The sequence below is a fragment of the Cyprinus carpio genome, chromosome A10, assembly GCF_018340385.1.
Source record: "Cyprinus carpio isolate SPL01 chromosome A10, ASM1834038v1, whole genome shotgun sequence".
Classification (NCBI taxonomy): domain Eukaryota; kingdom Metazoa; phylum Chordata; class Actinopteri; order Cypriniformes; family Cyprinidae; genus Cyprinus; species Cyprinus carpio.
The window spans coordinates 10,811,957-10,832,922 of record NC_056581.1 but is presented as its reverse complement, the minus strand read 5'-3'; the positions used below and the strand labels follow the sequence as shown (position 1 = coordinate 10,832,922).

General features: G+C 36.1%; 1 protein-coding gene and 1 pseudogene across 1 annotated transcript; both read left to right on the top strand.

Moving 5' to 3' along the window:
* The first annotated feature begins 1,861 nt into the window (after positions 1-1,861).
* LOC109062761 (protein BTG3-like) lies at positions 1,862-5,980 on the top strand. Its single transcript, XM_042765165.1, has 5 exons — positions 1,862-1,999; positions 3,345-3,551; positions 3,692-3,829; positions 3,925-4,126; positions 5,315-5,980. The coding sequence occupies exons 2-5, from the start codon at positions 3,379-3,381 to the stop codon at positions 5,525-5,527; spliced, it is 726 nt and encodes a 241-aa protein (XP_042621099.1). The 5' UTR covers positions 1,862-1,999; positions 3,345-3,378; the 3' UTR covers positions 5,528-5,980.
* Positions 5,981-7,609: 1,629 nt separating this feature from the next.
* LOC109082499 overlaps positions 7,610-20,966 on the top strand; it is a 39,283-nt pseudogene continuing 25,926 nt past the window's right edge.

The window sequence follows — 20,966 nt, the reverse complement described above, 5'->3', positions numbered from 1 at the left end:
GATTGATAAAATTTAAATGTATTTTAGCACATTTTGAATTGGGTGGGGTGGGGTGGGTGTGGGGGGGAGGGGGGGAATGGTCATGTCTCTATCGTCTAATGGGTCCTTGGCCTGAAAAATGTTGAAGACCCCTGATTTAGACCATCATGAGTTAGAACATCCAGTCTCTGTTACACCACAAAAGATGATGCAATTTCTAAAAACAGACATGATAAGAATACGGGAATTTCATAACACATAACCTACAAATAAGATCAGTGTTAATAGGCTATCAATGGAAAAACATTATAATAAAACAGTATTTTGTGTTTAAGTTGGGTAGTGTTTTGGGACCCACATAGTTATGTTTTCACATGCAGTGGTAACACATTTCCAAAATAATTAACATGGTGAATTTGAAATAGGCCTAATGTACATTTACTACACTGCTGCAATGAGGTTTCATTGCTTCTGAACCGAGAAAGGAATTGATTTTTCTTTCTTTTGGCTATTGAGGGAAGAAAGAACATTTGTCCAAGTGATTGGTAAGGTTTTTTTATTTAATTTTATTTTCTTATTTTATGACTAGAAACAGAAATCATTATGACATTTGAGGGTAGTAGAGTAACATGTATCTGCTTTTGATATTTACGGAAACTTATATTTCTGATAGCATGCCCCATTGTGTCTGAGACTGTGTCACATGTAAGAGCAATGGGTGGATTTCCCATGATGCTTTGTAGCTCTGAGGGGTTTTACCCTCAGCCCTCTGCTCTAGACCAGATAGAAATGGAGAATTTCAGAACGCCTCTCTCACATACAGCAGTAACAAAACCAACCCAGACAGATCATTCACCCTCCATTCATACTTGAATATATCTGACTGTGTAAACTACTCGTATTGGGTAAACCACTCATCCCAGAGCCAACCAAAAATACTCCACATGACTCATACTGAATGTTATGAGAAAAGAGACAGATTTAGAGGTATTACAATTTACATAAATACACCTGTTCATTCAGCATAGAAACATCAGAATACAGATTGACCCTTCAGTTGACCCTTATAGGTTATAATACTCAGATAGCTCTGTCTGCACTGCAGTTTCATCTCTGCACTGCTAACTCCTGTCAACAGCCTGTGAGGGTCATTGTCACATCTAAGCTTATTCTCCACTCAGACCTGAGGAGTGAGGTTCTGTATTCAGTACTGAGAGATCGTCATCCTTCATCCAGCAACAGTTATTCCAGTGAGACATGTAGACCTGAAACAAAAAAAAGAAAAAAAGAAAAAGAAAAAAAGACAAAAATCATCAGACTTTTCTCTTTATATAAACATGAATCATTTATTTTGACTGTAGTGTATACCCTGATATATATTTCCTGCTGACAAGATGTGCCGCTCGTGTTGAAATTTGTCATTCTGAGTTGATATGTCAAATGTTCACAACCCAGACACTCTAAGGTCACGAGTTTATCAATTCTTGAACCCGGTGTGACCTGCTTGACTGCAAAACACCGCTTTTCAAGCCAGATGGCGCCATTGTCCTATTTCTAAAAATGTCTCAGTCTAGTCTAGTGCACCCCAGCCTTTATTATTAAAAAATGCTAATAATAATAATAATAATAATAATAATTAAATAAAATATTCTCCCCGATTGACCTCGGGCCCATAACCCTTGTATTTCACGTTTGCTGAACGGTATGCTTATTTTGATTAATTGTTGATTGATTTGGTAAAATCTACGGAGTAAAATACTTCCATCCTGTATTTATTTATGTGTGTGCTCTTCTATCCATAAACATAATAAATGCTTTTTGTTTTACTTTTTCAATTTACTTTTTTATGTACAATGAATCTTTCGCTTCACGAATCAAAAGAATCGAGTCCTGAATCATTTCCTTTAAGCATGCGCACAAGACAAAGTCACGTCACCCGGCCTCAGTCGCGCGGAGCAGATCTGGAAGTGTGTGCACTAGGCAGCTGGAGTTGTCCACATGTGGATGAAAGGAAAACACGGTCAGTATGTCTGTTTGTAGTGATGTAGCGAGCTCGCGTAAAACTAATATGTGTTTATAAGCTACAGATATTAAATTAAAAACAATTTGAAACTAATGGTTGTAAAGGAAACGGTCAGAAAAGCCAACCGAAAATGGAATCGAGGCCACGTTAACTTCGGCTAAGGCTACAGCGAGCTAGTTTCGGTTTGTGATAATTATTTTTATATATATTTTTTTTTTTAAACCGAAATACTTGGAAATGTGAACATTGTGTATAGTTTTAATATACGACATTTAAACAAGGTCGTCGTTAGCTCGTGTTACTTAAGTTCAGTTGGGCAACCACATTTTTTCCAGTTTGACTAACATTAACTTACCAAATAAGCTTTTGTACATATATAAAGAGCAATAACGATCAATACTCTTAAAAAATATGAATGAACAAAATGGTATTTTATTTATTTATTGGACGTATTTTAGCTGCAAGTGCTCTAAATAATTTTTTTGGTAGGTTAAACTACAACGTAGAATTTCTAAATTATGACAATTATTAACACGTAATGTAGTTTAGGAAATTATTATTATTATTATTATTATTTTTTATGCCTGTGCTGTTATAGACTGCTACTGGTCATGGTCTTGTTTTTCAAACGGTCGTGATGTAATCAGCGCGCCATCCTGCTGTGCTGTCCCGCCGTCTGACCGCCCAGCTTTGTGTTGATCACTTCTTGTAGTGCACACTAACGTTAGGTCTAGTATCCATAGACGGCCAAGATCTTAGGAGCTTATGTTTCGGGTGCATGATGGTTTCGAATTTGATGGGTTGATGATTTAGAACGAAACCTGTTCTGAACTTCAAAAAAGAAGTATGAAGCAGATGTTCTATTTTTAATAATATTAGTTTTAGTAGTAGTAGTAATAATAATTTATATGAATGTGTTGATTATTAATTTGTATTATTTAATAAATGATTTAATAAATTAATGTGCGTTTATGCTCAAATATTTGGAGTCTGTATGATTCCAAATATTCAGCTCATCAAGGCTGCATATATTTGACAAAGTACAGTGGAAACAGTAATATTACAATTTAAAACAGCTGTTTTCTATTTTAACCCATTTAAAATGGAATTTATTCCTTTAGTGTTGTCTGATCCTTCAGAAATCATTCTAATATGCTGATTTCCTGTTCAACAAACTTTTTTTTTTTTTTTTGTATTATCAGTGTTAAAAACAGTTGGTTTGCTCAATTTGTTTTTGGAACATGTGAGGACAAATTTTCAGGATTCTTTAATGAACATATAGAAATAATATCACTGGGTCTTGTTGTGGTATTTGTACTCATAAAAGTCTCTGTATCCACAGAAGTTGGACCTGAATTTCAGATGAACAGCTAACAATGAAGAAAGAAATAGCAGCGGTGGTATTTTTCCTGAAGCGGCTGATAAAGAAGGCTGAGAAGTTGAATGGCGAAAAGGTGGACCTGTTTGTGGAGCGGTTAACTGTAGCATTACAGGAAAAGTACAAGGGTCACTGGTATCCAGACAACCCCAGCAAGGGCCAAGCATTCAGGTACAGCACTCTGATCAGCAGTAGTGTTCATTGACAAACTAATGACATCAATGTCATATTCTTTAGATTCACAGATAGTCAGAACGGGATGCATGTAGTGTGCATCATGTAAAAATGAGATATATATCTATCTTGTGCAGGTGCATCAGAGTGAACCGCTTCCATAAAGAGGATACTGAATTGCTCAGAGCGTGTGCTGAGAGTGGAGTGCAGTATAAGGACCTTGGTCTACCTAAGGAGCTCACACTTTGGGTCGACCCTGGAGAGGTGTGCTGTAGGTAAGTTCATGAAATAAAGCTGATGTTTTTCTGTTTATTTAGAAGTGTTCTGCTGGTTTGTTTTTTAATTATCGTTACTTGTGAATTGGACACAGGTATGGCGAGAGTAATCATGGTTTCACTGTAGCCACCTTCTCAAGTGATGATGATGATGATAAAGAGGATGTGACAAAGAAAGTGACGAGGGCTGTGGAGAGGGTCACGTCAGATTACCACTCCGGATCCTCCTCGGATGAGGACACCAGCTGTAGAGAGGCCCAGTACACCCCACCTCTCTACAACCACACTCCATACCAGGTACAAAATGTCCTAAATATGTTTGTATTGCTTTGATTGCCACAGGTACACTACTGTACAAAAGTTGATTCGAGAAGTCTCTTCTGCTTAGATTTGTCACTTGCTTACAAGTGACATTGATTTGATCAAAAATATAGTAAAAACCATAATATTGTGAAATATTATAATTAAAAAATAACGTTTTCTATTTTAATCAATTTTATAAAGTAATTTATTCCTGTGATCCAAATTCCAATCTTTTCAGTGTCATATGATTTTTCAGAAATCATTCCAATATGCTGATTTGGTACTCAAGAAACAATTTTTATCCCAGTTGAAAATATTTTATTTAATATTTAAATATGCTTAATATTTTAGTGGAAACTGTAATGTTTTTTTTTTTTTTTTTCATGATTTTAAATAAAGTTCAAAATTAATTTGAAATAGAAATCTTTTGTAATGTTATAAATGTCTTTAAGGGAATCTTTTAAACAATTCAATGACATTATGATGTTTTGTAGTTTTGATTTGTTTTAAAATATTTTGTAGTTTTTTAATTATTATTTGATGATTAAAAATGTTATTATCTTATTTTATGTTTACTTTTAGTTTTTATGGGAAAGTTTTTTTTTGAGATGTGTTTTTTTTATGTTTTTTTAGTTTTTATTTTTTTTTTTTTTATATAAAAAAATTTCTTTTTTTTTAAAGGATACTCCATCCCAAAATGAATATTTTGTCATTATTCACTTACCCCCATTTCGTTCCAAACCCGTTAAAGCTTCATTTAAGACAAAGCTTTTACAGGTTTGGAACGACATGGGGGTAAGTGATTACTGACAAAATATTCATTTTTTGGGGGAGTAACCCTTTAATCAAAGTTTAAGTGATTGTTGCACCTTTGTTTCAAGCAAGATGGACCTTTGATTTTTGGTTGCACCTCCTCTTCAACTGGTTAAGCACACTTGAACTTTTATGTGAATATAAGTTTTCATGTAATGTGTGTATATATAACTGATATGGCATGAAATAAAATATTGAGTGTATATTTTATTGAAAATTTAGCCATTTGAGTGAACTGTAGACTAATTCTAAAGGGTAGTTTAGCCAAGTTTTATTTTTATTACTAAAATATAATGCATAACATGTACGTAGGACCGTTGTTTCTAACTATTTTTGCTATATCTGCTGTCATCTTCTTTATTAATACAGCTTGTATATGCCAGTGCCCCAGTATGGCATCCTGTACCAAGGAAGAAGTTTGGCCCGGGGAAAGGGCATTACCCTCAGCGGCCACACTACATAATCCGCCCCCCTTGCAGACCCAACCATTCCTTTAAACCGCACAGCTGGGTCCAGCAGTGGTACCGTAGCAAGCACAGCTACTGGGGCAACACTTCAAACCTAGTACACCAGCTTCAGTAACCACTGTTACTACAGGATGAAAGTTCATTGGTGTCAGTGTGAGGGGTGTTCCATTGGAAAGTGTTTTTTGAAGTTACCACTAAGATGACTGACCAAATTTTTTTAAAATGTATTTTTGTAGTTCTGCTGTCACTGTTTTTTGCATTTGTGACTGGTCAATTTTTTTTTAAAGAATGATAACAGTAACCGTTTGCACTTTAGAGTATTTGTAATAGAATGTGTATAGGGTAAACTTCGTACATATTGGATTAGTAATATTTCAAGTATTTCAATTTTTATGGTAATGGAAATGTACTGTATTTATGTTATATGGGATCATTTGATAACACTTTACATCATTCTTTTGTCAGTTTCAGTGACCAAATGTTTTATTTATTCACAGTAAAGTATTATGTATTGCAAAGACCACTTAAATTATGGATAACATTAAAAAACATTTTCAAGAATATAAAATCTTTGATTGATTATTTGAGGTTACTGTTATGTTTGTAGTTTTTCCAGAAAAACACTAGGTGGCAGAACAACATAGAATTCCACTCCTTTTCTTTATAACTGCGCACTTTCAATTAGGGCACAACCAACAATACTTTGACTTGTTTTCTAAATAGTATAGAACTGCAGTACTCTTTTTATAGTAGTTTTATTTAGCTCATTCACAAGCAGTTATTTTGTGGTCTATGAAAGTTTTACATGGACACACGAGTAGTACAGATGTTTCTTTTAGAGTCAGTTCAACAAGTTCACTATGCATGCCACACCTTCCTCTGAGCAGAGCAAACTGTTCACAAATGCTGACCAAGTTTTAGAGGAAATGGCTAAAATTCATGGCTATCAACCCCACCATTACAGACTCGAGAGGAATTGTCTAACAAATTCACTTTGCTTTTTTTTCCACACCATTGTCTGTTAGATATAACTATAGTGTGCATTCAGTATGCACCTTGTGCTTGGAAAACAGGTTGCTGTTAGTGAACTGGTCAACAGTATTTGTGTTTCATTAGGATTATATTTCATATTGCACAACACTCCTTAATTTCACAGTAAGATGTGTTTTTCTAATGCACTAACCCGCTTTCTTTAATTACTCAAGATGAAGAATTAGTGCTTGTGCTGGTTACAGTTGCACAATTCTAATAAAATCTATGCAAATTCATGGTAGATTAACGACAGTTATGAGTGATCATATTTTGCTATTTAATGAGTGGAATTTTATACACATTATATATAAATATCAATTTATTCAACTGAGGTATTAAATACACAGCATGCGTTTTTATATGATTAAACTTGCAAAAACAGATGCACATATTACAAATAATGAAGTCTTGATAGTCAAGTAAATAAAACAGACCTGACGTGCTCCAACATTATTTTCTCAGAGTAGTGCTAACCGATTCTGGCATCATTCACATATGAATCATTCTTTTGAATCCGTTCTTTTCTATAAAATAGTCAAACGAGTCAGCAAAACGGTCAGAAATGGATCGCGAATCAGTTTAAATGAATCGGACAGTTCTGACACTGCATCGTTCGGAGCGCTTTTTCACCGAGTTAAACCGTATATTTTGAACACAGATAACAAAAATAGCGATTTATTTAAAATCAATTGAAACCAAACCTGCACATGTACACGATATTTATTAAACTCAACACCTGCATTTGCCGCTTGCAAACGACTCAGTGCTCTATTTTCCTATCAATAGACAATCAAAACATTACCAATACACCTACAACACTCAAAGTACAGTTCTCCAATACTGACGAAGCCCTAGAAATGCCCCTGTCTGTAATAGACGTTACAGATAAAACATGAGAAATAATATCGGAACTGACGTCAATTCACGAGGACGAATGACGTGGCAAAAAGCAAAGGGCGATTCGCAAAGAACTAGTACCCTCAGCCTTTACGCTCAGACTTATCTTATTAACTTCTCCTATATCCAGATATATTTATAACACGATCGCAATATATTTATGGCCATTTTGCATATAAGTAGTGAAATTTTGTTGTCAAACAAACTAAAATCCCTCTTTCCACACAGTACACGTATCCCTCCGCCTCCATTGAGGTCTACGTCTCTTTCCGGTGCGTTTCTCTACCCGGACGGGTTCCGCCGCCATTGCAGGTTTCTAGAGTTCCTCTCAGCGGCGGTTGACATTCTGGAGTTGAAGCGCCTCATTTACATTCAGCGGGCGGCTAGAGTAACCTAACATTCCCGGTTCATCCGCCCCCTCCCCCCCAGAAAAACACAAGACCACCTCCATTCATTCCCGGCTCTGGAGTAGATTAGGTTGGGCAGAAATAATAGCAGGAATTAGAGAGGAAAGCGAAGAGGAACCACCATCATCATGGCTCAAATCCTGCCCATCAGATTCCAGGAGCACCTGCAGGTAAACGCTTTTAAACATCTTCAGACGAGTGTCTTATTAATTTTGTTATGAGTTTATAGTGAACACGTCAGTGTGTTTTCAAATAAGCAACTGTAGTAACCCATTCCCGGGTGAATATGACCCCCATCAGCAGCAGCAGTAGTAGTAGCAGGGGAGTTAGCTTAGCTACTGTCGGTGTTAACCATCTGAATAATAGATTTTCTGGTTGTGTCACAGATATAACCCAGCGAGCTGCCTTCCCAGACAGCATTTTTGAGCATAATCGTTCAAACATTTAGATGGTTTGGTCAAGTTATACGGTTTTAAATGCAGTGTATTGAAATTATAATGTAACGTTAACTTGAAAAAGATTTATGGCTGGAAAATTTTAGCGATCGTTTCGAGAATAGTGAGATTTGTAGTCACAGTGCTTATCAACACTAGTCAGCTGTCTTTGCCTCTGGTTGTGTCTTTGTATTTACATACAGAGGAAAATGTAGAATAAATAGTCTCTTTATTTCTTTAAATTAATCACTGTAAATGAAGGGATTCAGTCTTGTTTTATTCCCTGTTCTCTGTCCTATTATAATAAAACAGATTTGTGATTGAGGTGTCGAGATTACCTGCTTCAGGTAGCAGGTGTAAAATCGCCCCATCTATAGACGCGTGTATGTCTCATGATGCCTCTGCAATTTTTTATTATTTGCGTTAAACTCATACGTTGCTTGCTATCACTTTTTCTCTGCCTGTTTTGTTTGAGGCTCTCAGTCAGTTTAAAGGCTTTTAGGACTTGGTGTAACTCATTTTGGTCACCATTTAATGCATCTTGTCTTTAAAATAATCATGGATGTTTTTAGTTTTTTAGTGTATTGTTACTGTCCTTGAAACAGGTCATATTATTAGTGCTGAATCAATTATCTGTTGTTAAACATCATATTTGCCCAGTATCAGGCCTGTAACGGTCTGTATTTGTCATTGGTCAGTTTTGTGTACTTACATTACATTTACATTTATGTATTTAGCAGACGCTTTTATCCAAAGCGACTTACAGTCCATTCAGGCTTTACATTTTTTTTCTTTTTTAATAGTATGTGTGTTCCCTGGGAATTGAACCCATGAGTGCTCTACCACTGAGCCACAGGAACAAGCACTTCCACATCACAGCTGATTTTGAACAAAAACCCACCCATTTAAACACAATTAGATGTCAATATTGTTGCAAACTTTGCCATTTTATTCATTCATTATTTCAATATAATTGTAGTATCAAACAGGACTTTGTTTTCAGGCTGATTGATTGAAAATTTTCTTGCATGTTACATTAAGTAAGCCAATCAATGTTGTTGTTATTGTTACATAAAACTAAAACTATGAAAATAGTTTCTGTTGATTGATATAAACCTGAAATAAAATAAAATGAAAAAGATAAACCTAAAACTTAATATCTTAAAATGAAGATTAGAAGTATTAGTAAAATGACTAAAACTACAACTGAAATAAAATAAACTGAAGCTAAATAGAAATATTTAAAACAACAGCACATGACGAAAAATGTATAAAATTGCTAAAATTTTAAACTAAAACAAAAAAGCAAATTCAAAATGTTAATAAATACTGTAATAGTCTATAAATAATACTGAAATAACATTGCAAATTAGATTACAGCTTTATAGATTGAGAGAGTCTGCAGACTGTTGTGGATGTACATCATGGTGAATGTTAAGGGTTACCATATTATTGTGTGTGGAAATGAATATGTGCATTTTTAGTTCAGGCATGCCATATTTAGGGCCTACTTGTTTATCCTGTCCAAGTTTGTTAGATTTTGGGATACTGATCCTAGAGTAGTGCAAAAGTAAAGAGCATAATGGACCAAAGAGCCTGAAGCCCTCTGGTGGTATTTTAACTTAATGAAATGCAAATGTAGCACAGCACTTTTCCAGTGAAGTGCCAGCTAATGGTCAGGGTACAATAGGAGTCAGTGGCATAATGCTGTAAATGGTACAAGGAAGACAGTATTATTAAAACAAAACTTGCTCATGATGTCCGATTCACATTGTAGTGCTGCTTTATTTTGGTTTGCTGAAACCTCCAAGGCAAAATGGATAGTATAATGAAAGGTACATTTATAAAACTGCTGTCTATAATCACGACAAATGACTATTGTTTCCATGTACATCATTTATAGTTGACTGTATTATACTTTACGAGATGACTTTAGTATGCAAAGACAGCAGGCCTGTATTATGTTCTTCACTGGATGCTGGCTGCACGTTAGTTATGCATATTAGTGGAGCAAGTTAGCTGTTTCTGAAAACCTCTAGTGCATTGATTTCAATGCAAATCACTTAAGTAAAATACTCTGGTTTTAAGAGTAACATAAGCATGATACAGCAAGTCAGATGATCTGCAGATGGGTTTCGTGTGTTTTATGTTATGCTGTTTAATACGTAACCTTGAGGCCCTATGAATTTGATCTTTGAACTCTACCCTGCTGATCACACATGACTATCTCATGTGGATGGAGATCCATTATCCATTTTCAACTGCTCAGCGGTGAATGAACTTGGATTTCATTGCAGAGAGCATTCTGTGCTTGTTCCTTTCTTTCTTTTTCCCTTTCCCGCTCTGCTGTCCATGCTGAACCTGCTAGGCTGGTCACTTGTCACCTATGGTCATATGGTCAGAGCTTTTAACATGTTGATTTAGCTTTCTACACAATGAGTCCTGACTTCCTGTTATGGAGGATGGTGACATTGCAGTGCAAGCCTCAGCAAATTGTATATCCTTCCCCGAGCCTCCTGCTATCAGGGTTTTGTGCTGAGCAAGATGCCATTTTTCCCTGGACGGAGAAGGAAAGGGGTTAAACGAGCACGGGAGGTTGGAGACAAGAATGTGCTGACTGCATTAAAAAAGTCATGAATTTAAACGATATGCTGAATTTATCTGCACAGACCCAGAGAAGCACTTGACACTTCAAGTATTAAAGGTTTTTTCACTCGCCCAGATTTGTGAAAGCAAAGCTCACCCATAAAAAGTGCTAAAAGTATGACACTTCAAAAGTAGTGTAGGTCAGCATAACAGAACAACTGCTCGAGTTAACCCAGTAAAGTCAAGTGTCTGTGGCCATTCAGAATTTTAAATTCTGTCATTAATTACTCACCCTCATGTCGTTCCAAACCCATAAGACCGTCGTTCATATTCGGAACATAAATTAAGATATTTTTGATGAAATCCGATAGCTTTCTGACCCTGCTTAGAGTGCAACATACTTTGCGCACAAAGTATTATCATAGCTTCATAAAATTACAGTTGAACCACTGATGTCACATGGACTATTTTAACAATGTTCTTGGTACTCTTCTGGGCCTTGAGCGTTTTGGTTGTGTTGCTTTCTATGCAGGGTCAGAAAGCTCTCGGATTTCATCAAAAATATATAAATTTGTGATTCGAAGATGAACATAGGTCTTATGGGTTTGGAATGACATGAGGGTGAGTAATTAATGACAGAATTTTCATTTTTTTAGTGAACTATCCCTTTAAGGGTTAATGTGAAATGCCACACTGGTGATGGTCAGTGAAAGTATATCTAAAGTATTTTAGGTTTAGGTTTTTGATCAAAAATAGTCAAAATGGTAATATTTTGACACATTATTACAATTTAAAATTGAAACCGTTTTCTATTTTAATATATTTATAAATGTAATTTATTCCTGTGATGGCATGAGCTGAATTTTCACCTATCTTCAGTCACATGATCCTTCAGAAATCATTGTAATATGCTGATTTGCTGCTCAATCTGTATTTCTTATTATTAATGTTATCATTGCTACTTAATATTTTTGTGGAAACTGCTTTTTTTTCAGGATTTTTTTTAATGAATAAAAAAGATCAGCATTTATTTGAACTGGAAAACTTTTGGAACTTTACTGTCACTTTTGATCAATTTAATGCTTCTTTGCTGAATAAAAGTAATATAATGTATCCATTGTTAAAATAACTTATTAGTTATTGTGTCAGTGAAGGAATCACATGACTCACATGAAGGCATAATTCAACTAATGGTTGCCTTTCCTTTCTTCATCTGTTGTTTATGCCATCATCTCTTGTATGTTGCCTGTAGTTTGCGAACTCACTGGTGAAGTTCACAGCACTGATCTTTATCTAACCACTGTAAAATAAACAGTCTAAAATGGGAAGTCAAATACACAGCAGACAGAGGAGAGATTGTCAATGCTTGATCTGCTTGATTATTACAGTTTGTTTGCTACAGTGTCTGTGTTCGTATGAATTTCCTCACAAAGCAAAAATCATTGGTGAGTTGGACAAGATCAAAAATTACAAGATCAAATAACTTATATTAATGGTCATATATATAAATGAATTTATATTAATTTATATAAACTATATATAAATTAAAGCAACACTATATAACTTTTTCTATGTTTAAAATTTGCAAAATGTATATAATGAGCGAGTACATCATAAATTCATCTACCAAACCGCCTTTTTGTCTTACCCCAAACCTCTATGGTACATTTATAATAAGTGATTATTTTTTGGACTATTGTAGCCTGTTCGGGTCGTCACTGCTGTGGAGTAATACATACCTGCGTGAATCATCATAGACATAAACTTGGAGAAGTAGCTCCAGTTAGAATGTTCTTCCGCAGGATGCGTGCAGTTCTGTTTATTAACCACTAGAGTGCCAAAATTGACATAGTGTTGCTTTAATAGTCTGTAGTCGGTATGTTTCTCTTGACTGATTTATTTGTGTTACAAAAAAAGAGCAGTTTTCCTTGTACCAGCCAGCAATTATTGAGTTAAATTCTTTGCCAGGATAACATCAATATCACATCCTCCTTGCACAGACCAGAGATGTCCACAGAAATCCAGGAAGAAACTGGCCAGCTATTTTCGAGTAGATGTTTCTCGAGCCACACAGCATGTTCTTGTAAGGCTGGATGAGCTACCGGTTGGGAAAGAGGGTTAGTTTCTGGGCATGTCTGAGACGACACTACAGCTAGCAGCAGTTACATGCTGTGGATGAATCATGCTTGGCCTAAGGCTCATGCTGCAACGGCAGTGAGAGCTCTTTCCCTTACGTTTGCGTCAGTGTCTCTCATTACGTTTTGAGAGCTAACAGGGGCAGGGTTTACTTTCAGCCAATCGGAATGGCCTGCTCGGCAGTGATGTCATCATGTGTGATGTCAACTATGAGATGCAGTAATAAAGGTCACAGAAATGTGTGCGAGCAGGTTACTGTTCTCTCAGTAGCATAATTTTTTTTTTACATTTTTTATTAATTTTGTTATTTGTTTTCTTATTTCTGTGAATAATTTATCCTGTCTGTTTATCTCTTATGTCCTTCTTAAATATTTTAACTTTAGTTTTAACTGATTTTACTGGGTTCCTGCCATGAAAATAGCTTAATTTAATAACAAATTGTTATTCTGTTTTAAGAGAAATTCAGAATTAGCCCTGTTTCAATTTTTTTATTCTTAGTATTTCACAATTCTCTGTTAGTCGCTAGTGATGATGTGGCTTTCTGTGCCGCATGACAAAGGAATGTGGGTGTGGCTTCGGGTGTGTCGGCGTCCGCTCTCCATTGATAAAAGGTGCTGCTGATTCCGTTGAGTTCTTCCTAGAAAATGTGCTTCCTGTTCCTTCCTGTTCTTTGATTAGGCCTAAGAGCTGCAGCATGAGCCAGAGATACCTTTAGCCAGCAATGAAATACTTTATCTGAGAGTGTTCACTGTCTAATATTTGTAGTCTCTTAGTTTAGTAATTTAGTATTTAGCAAACTAAAGTACAAAACCCTAAGTCTTTGCCACCCTTCTCAATAATTAGTCAGTGATGTTTATTATTTAACCTCTGTTTTAGATATACAAATTCACAACCCATTGTAATCAGGGTTAGTTTACCCAAAAATGAAAATTGTAATCATTTACTCACCTTCCTGTCATCTCAAACCCGAATGACATTCATTCTTCTGTAGAACACAAAAGCAGAAGTTCTGATGTGGGTTCACACAGTTTTCTTCCATACAATAAAAGTGTATGGGGAACATGGGCTGTCAAAGCTCAAAAAAAAATTCATCATAAAACCATCATAAATGTAGTCCAAACATTTTCTGAAGACATGATTTTGTAGTTGCATGACTTTGTGTTAAGCAGAATAATATCACAATTATAATGACATCTGACTAATTTATCTCTTAAACCTGACTTGAAAGTACAAGGAAGAATATAAATCAGCTTCGCTCTTTGAGACAGTTATCAGCCCAAAATGCAATGCAAAAACATTTGTAAAGTGGAGTTTAGACAAAACAAATTGTCTTGGCTGCATAGCTTGGAACTCCTTGGCAACTAACTGCTGAACACTGACCGCTGAAAGCTTTGTTAATGTCACATAGGACTCTCCTCCTGTCCAGCATCATTTAGTTCTGTAAGTGCTGTTCTATAGGACCAAAACTTCTCATCCCTGCAGCTGTCAGCTCTGATCTCTGTAATTCAGCATGGTGCAGCAGCTGGTGCACGGTGCATTGGAATCGGGATTGGTTGTATGTCAGTGTTGCTAACCCAACTGCCGCCTCTGTTTTGAGCTTACTTATATATGAGATCTGTCTGGTGGCTGATAAAAACAAAGGCTGGGTTTTGGCTGATCATCAGTAATAAAGCTACAACTTCACCCTTTTAGCCATCTGACTTGGTATAAGAAGAGTCGATACAGAAGCAGCTGTCGGTTTAGTTGAAAATGCCTGAAGTCAAGATGTCTCCTACACTAAATCCTCCTCCTCTGCTCCTCTCTGAACCCATTTCAAATGTAAGTCTCTTTGCAGATTTGATGTCACTGCATTTTCTCATCTACATGTGTTGCTTAATCGTGGTGTGAATCGTAGAATTGGAATTAGACTAATTTACTGTACAAAGATCAGCATTTATTAATGTGCAGATCACATTGTTTTTCTATGTGGAAGTGAAGATCTTATTCTCAGGGTCAGTATTTCTGACCGAGCCTTTGGTGACTCACTTCTAAGTCAGCTGGTGTGGTGCTGCTGAGTTGGCATCCCTCTGACTTTTATTTTTGTCTGTAATTGACTGATACCTCAGTGGCGTCATAGTTGGTTTAGTTCTGGTAGTTAAGAAGAAGCGACAAGTGTCTCTTTAATAGATTGAAACCAGCTTTGAAATGCTTCATTAGCGGATCTGAGTTCAGTGTCGATGTTGTTGAGTGTTAACTGGTATAACCTCTTGATGAGGAAAAATGAGTGGGCAGAAATGTCGCTATAACTTGACAATTGGTCAAATTAAAACCATTGGCATAACAAGTAAAAGGCAACTATTATAGAGTGATTGCAGAATAATGAACTACGTGCATTTATTTCATTGTGAAAGGTTTATAATAAGCTTTTGTTCTGCTCGTATAATTACTAAATAACTTTTCAAATTAATGAAATGTGCAAGTTATGCCAGTGTGTTAGATGTTATTGGCTGTTGTCTTACTGTATTTTTTGAGCGTCTTTGCGCCAGATAACACTGACATGATGTTTCTGTATCTGAGGTAATTGAGGGAAACTGAGGATGTTCAAGTTCTCTACTAAATGACGGAAGTGTTTTTGTCTCTCACCCTCTGATCTTTCCAGATGAATAGCTTCTGGAGTGCTTGTAAAGAGGTTTTTCTATTAGTGACTGTTGTAATTTGTACATCTTCTAATAACTAAAGGGACTTTGGGAACGTCCTTTAACTATTTTCTATGTAGATTATACAATACTTCCTTGTTTTTACATGCAAAAACATACATATCCATTTGGCAGAAATTTGAAGTAAAATTTTATGTGATCTTAAACTTTTATCTAATTTTCAACATACAGTATATGGTATATGTAAGATATTATATATGGTAAGATAATTTAGAGTAAACCAATTAACAAGTATTTATTTTAGCATTTGTACAATATTTGTCTGTACTAGGGCTGGGCGATATGACGATATTATTGCAAATCAACGATGTCTCATAAGTATCGTGATGTCGATGTCAGCAATCAGGTAACAGACGATTATCGACATTATCGGGGGAAAAATGACAAATGATAAACCTAGTAATTTATTTATTTTTTTTTTTTTTTACATAGCCCCATTGTCACCATACAGGTCTTTTTACATGCAAGAATGAAATAATTTAGTAGGAGGGTTGGGAATGAAAAGTTATTTCAATTTCGGAAATCAGATCTGATATGTAAGTTCAGGAATCAAATTAGCCTACTTGTTATAAAATTACAATTCGATTCTGCTTCTTGATTTCTGTATGCACATTAATTTTGATTTCAGAAGATTCAACTACAAGAAGACAAAATAGAACTCACTTTTGCACTCATGCGTTGTTTTCTGTGCTGCACACACACACAAAGCGCACGCACAAAAATTGCCTCTTATATACACGAACACTGGACTGAGCTCTCGTTCTCACATTCTTAAACATTCGAATGGACAAATACACACAGAATTATATCAAAATATCCCATAAATACAATCAGTTATGTCTTAAGTGAACATAAAGAGTTGAGAAACAAAACAAGGGTGTATTGGATCCAGCAGCCGTTGTTGCCAGTCATTAATGTTAATTAAAGACAAAAGAAAAGAACTTATCTTGACTGAATCACTTTTGTAACCTCAGTTTATATTTTATTTGCCTGTTGTTCGGCGGTGACTACTGTAATGGCAACGTGCATCTGTGTATGCGATTATTTTGGAGATGCGTTCCAATATAATTTATACTTATTTAGGGTATAGGCCTATTCTATTTTGATCTGCAGCTTACATTCTTACAATCACCGCCAGAATGTTCAACTTCACAATGATGAACTATGATGAACTTAAAATTGGGTTCTATTATTTTTCTTCAACAGTTCTCACAAAACGAAATTCATTTCAAACACAATTTTGATAAGAACAGAGTGGAAATTATTAGCAACACCAAAATAACAGCAAAGCTAATGTTTTCTGTTAGTTTAAGCACAAACTAAGAAAAGTAAAACCAAACTTTGTGGCAATAATTAAGACCAAAATGAACATGGTGTGTGTTTATGGTGCATGTCGGCAATGTCGTCTCGGCGGGGGCAGGGTGTGGTAGAGGTGGGGTAGACGATACTATCGGATATCGTGATATTTTTAAAGGCGATTATCGATAAGATATTTTTGACATATCGCCCAGCCCTAGTCTGTACAAATTACCACCATTCTTTTTTTGTGCATATCTTGTAATTTAGGCCTTTTGAGCCAGTTCATTAATGTTCTGTGGAAATTACTGGGAAAAAACAGCACTTTTAACATTTTAATTGAATTGTGTTTATTGAAAAGACTTTGAAACCAGTATTGACCAAAAATGTCTAAATAGTTAGATACATATTTATGATTGCTAATCGTCTGTGATTCTGGAACAAAGTTCTCAGTACGCAGTCTTGTTTAAAAATGAAGTCTTTTTTGTATCTGTTCTTTGTGTGTCCCTGAGATAAATTCCTTCAAGGCCTTTTCAGACTGCATAGTCATGTGCTTGGCTCACTGGGGTGGGGAAAGAGAGGTTTTGCTGGTTCTGTGGCTTTTTTTTTTTTTTTTTTAATTACTGTTATTGAAATGCTAATCTTATTGTAAGAGACACTGCTACTGCATAAATTTTGTGATGACAAAAACATCTTTACATTGGAACAAAGTTCTTTGCTTTTACTGTTTGGTCTGGTTGTGTGCCTTGTAAATTATGCCTCAGATCCATCTTGATCTGTAGTGTGGAACACGTTGTCATTGATTTTTCTTAAGATCAATTCTTAGAAAGGTTCACAGGGTCAAAGAGAAACCTGATATTATTTAGGAAGCATTCCCCCTTTGTGAAGTTTTAAGATTTATGAAGATTTAAATTATATTGGTATATAATACATTGATTAAAATTAAAACAAATAAATTTTTTTGTTTTTTTTTCCTAGCTTCAAAATTTGGGGATCAACCCAGCCAACATCGGGTTCAGCACCCTGACGATGGAGTCTGATAAGTTCATCTGTATCCGGGAGAAGGTTGGAGAACAGGCACAAGTGGTGATCATCGACATGGCGGACCCAAACACCCCCATCCGCAGGCCCATTTCTGCAGATAGCGCCATCATGAACCCTGCGAGCAAAGTCATCGCACTTAAAGGTAGTATATATAAATTATTAGTTCCAGAGATACTCATATTAACCTAATTGCAATGACTACTGAATTTTTAGCTCAACTGAATTATAGGGCTGATCCAATCCATTGTTGTTTAAACTAGAAATTGTGTGTTGTTTTCTTAGCTTCATTCATTCACACAGAGTTCCTTTTTAGTTTAAATTATACTAGACCAATTTCTGTAGCAAATGTTTTTTTTGCATTATCCTCATTTTAGGCTACATCTTAGCTTACAGTAACATGATATGTGTTTTGTATTTTCTGTTATGCAGCCATAATTGCTTTGTCTTTTTGTTTTGTTTCCTTTTTTGTTGCTGCTTTCTCATGTGTATGCAGACGGTGAGTTAACATTTTGGTACAATGATTTGTGAAAGTTATAATCCTGTTTCTAAAATGAACATTATGTAGAGTTGTTTGGCCTCAATGCTTAACCTTGTGTAGGTGTTTCTAGAGCCTCCACTTCAAGCCAGAATATTTAATAAATAATACTTTAGGCTACACATACAGATTGTTCCTGTCTGTTTGGCAAATAATTATTTAGATATTTATGACATGAGCATGAAACTAAAAAATCTAAATATTTTCTGATCTTGTTTCTAGTGAATGGGTTATGAGAACAACGGCAGTTTAAAAATCAGCAGTATTGCTGTTGTAAATATAGGAGAGGTGTGCCTCAAGGTTCGGACTTAGGCCCCATGCAAATTCAAGCAATAATAGGCAATGTAAAGCAAACATGTCCTGGCATCTCTCTAATATTGTTTACATAGATAAAGATTGTTTAGCCAACAATGTAACACATAATTAACCCACTTTGGCTAAACAGGATTTAACTTTCACAAAATTCATAATTGAATGTTCACATCATGTTGATGTGAACCCCTCTTTCTGGGGTTTGAAATATTGTTGGGCATACATTTGCTTTTCTCTTTGTTTAATTTTAATTGTTATCATTTTAAATGCTTACCACATTGAGTCCTTTTCCCCACCGTCACAATGTAATCTTAACATCAAGCATCTCCATATTAATTTTAAGTCCATGTGAATGAACCTGGGTAAAGGTAGCCTCATAGATTTATGGTTCTTGTGGTAGTTCATAGTCCATTAGGTTTTTTTTTTTTTTTTATCACTATGCAGCTTGTGTTTAGGTAGCAACTCTGTGACTAACACTGTATCAGTTGGTGTTGGAATTAATATGCTTTTACAATAAGCTCAGTGCCTGTGTAGAGTTGAGTCTAGATTTGTCATGCTGTACAGAAGGCTATTTTATAGTAATCGTTTCAATTATTAGCTTATTATTAATTGTAGTTGCTATGTTAAACAACGTTAATGGGTGGCAGGGCTCCAGACTGTGCATAAAAGAGTCACATTTGCGACCAAAATATTAATTTGCAAGTGAAGTTTTTGCTGAGTTCACCACTTTTTTTCAAATTTACATGTTATGATTTAAAAACTTGCATGTAATGCCTTTTTTCATGATTTTTTTTGCGTTCACATCATTTATGTTGACGTAATAAACTGAGATGATGCACATCAAAGTTTTAGTGGAAAAACAGTCCTCATCACTGCCGAACACGAGCACTGACAGCACACCTTCTAATGAAAAAGCAGCTCCAGTTGTGGCAGCATGAGAGAGATTGAAAATGACAGAGACGTGCGAAGTAAAAGTGCAGAAAAGCAGCGTCTATTTCTTGCACAACTTGAACAAACTGCAACAGGTAAAGCTGTCAGCTGTGTGGACATTAACAATATCGTAACTAATCGACCTAATATGGCTTCTTGTTATCAAAATCTTTAGTCTATATGCCGTGTTTTGTTACTGCGTGAACTTCATATTATTTGTAGCGCACTTGCTGTCCAGTAAGCTTTGTGCTCTGTTACCTTTTAATGAAAAATAAACAATGCATCAGCTTTAAAATTCTGCCAAATTCATAACAAAATTCAAACAAGAAATACCCTTTTGGCACTCGTTAATGCGGCATGAGAGATTGCTTTAGCGCCTCAGTTCAAGCAGCACGTGAACAAATCGTTCTTTCTCTTTATTGCAGTAGTACGAAATAAACTTTAAAAGGTGCTGTATGTATATTATAAGATATACAGTACAACTTACTGAAATGTCTCATGCAATCGCTTGTTCAGTTCAAACTGCAGAAAAATTGTAAAGCATGTAAACAATGACACGTAACACACGGAAGACACGGAATGCTGCCTTCAGAGCTGGAGATGAGGTGGGCCTGAGAACAGCCAGGGCCAACCTGTCCCGCGGCATCAGAGAGGCTAAGAGACAGCACTCCAGGAGGATAGCTCACCAATTCAGTAACAGTAGAGACACTAGGAGCCTGTGGCAGGGGATACAGACCATTACGGACTACAAGCCCCCACCACGGACCTGTGACAACAACATCTCTCTGCTGAACGAGCTGAAACACCTTCTTCGCTCGCTTTGAGCAACAAAACAGCACCACTGCACAGAAGACTCCACCTCCTCCCGGCGACCAGGTGATGACTCTGACCCCTGACAGTGTGAGGAGATCCTTCAGCAGGATCAATGCCCGCAAAGCTCCGGGTCCTGACAACATCCCTGGGCGTGTACTGAAAGACTGTGCAGCAGAACTCACTGATGTCTTCACAGACATTTTTAACATCTCACTGAGTCAGGCTGTTATTCCCACATGCTTTAAAACTACCACTATCATCCCAGTCCCGAAGAAGCCATCTCCATCCTGCTTCAATGACTACCGTCCTGTTGCACTTACCCCCATCCTCATGAAGTGCTTTGAACGGCTAGTCATGCACCACATCAAGTCTGCCCTCCCCCCCTCCCTGGACCCATTCCAGTTTGCATATCGGTCCAACCGGTCGACCGATGATG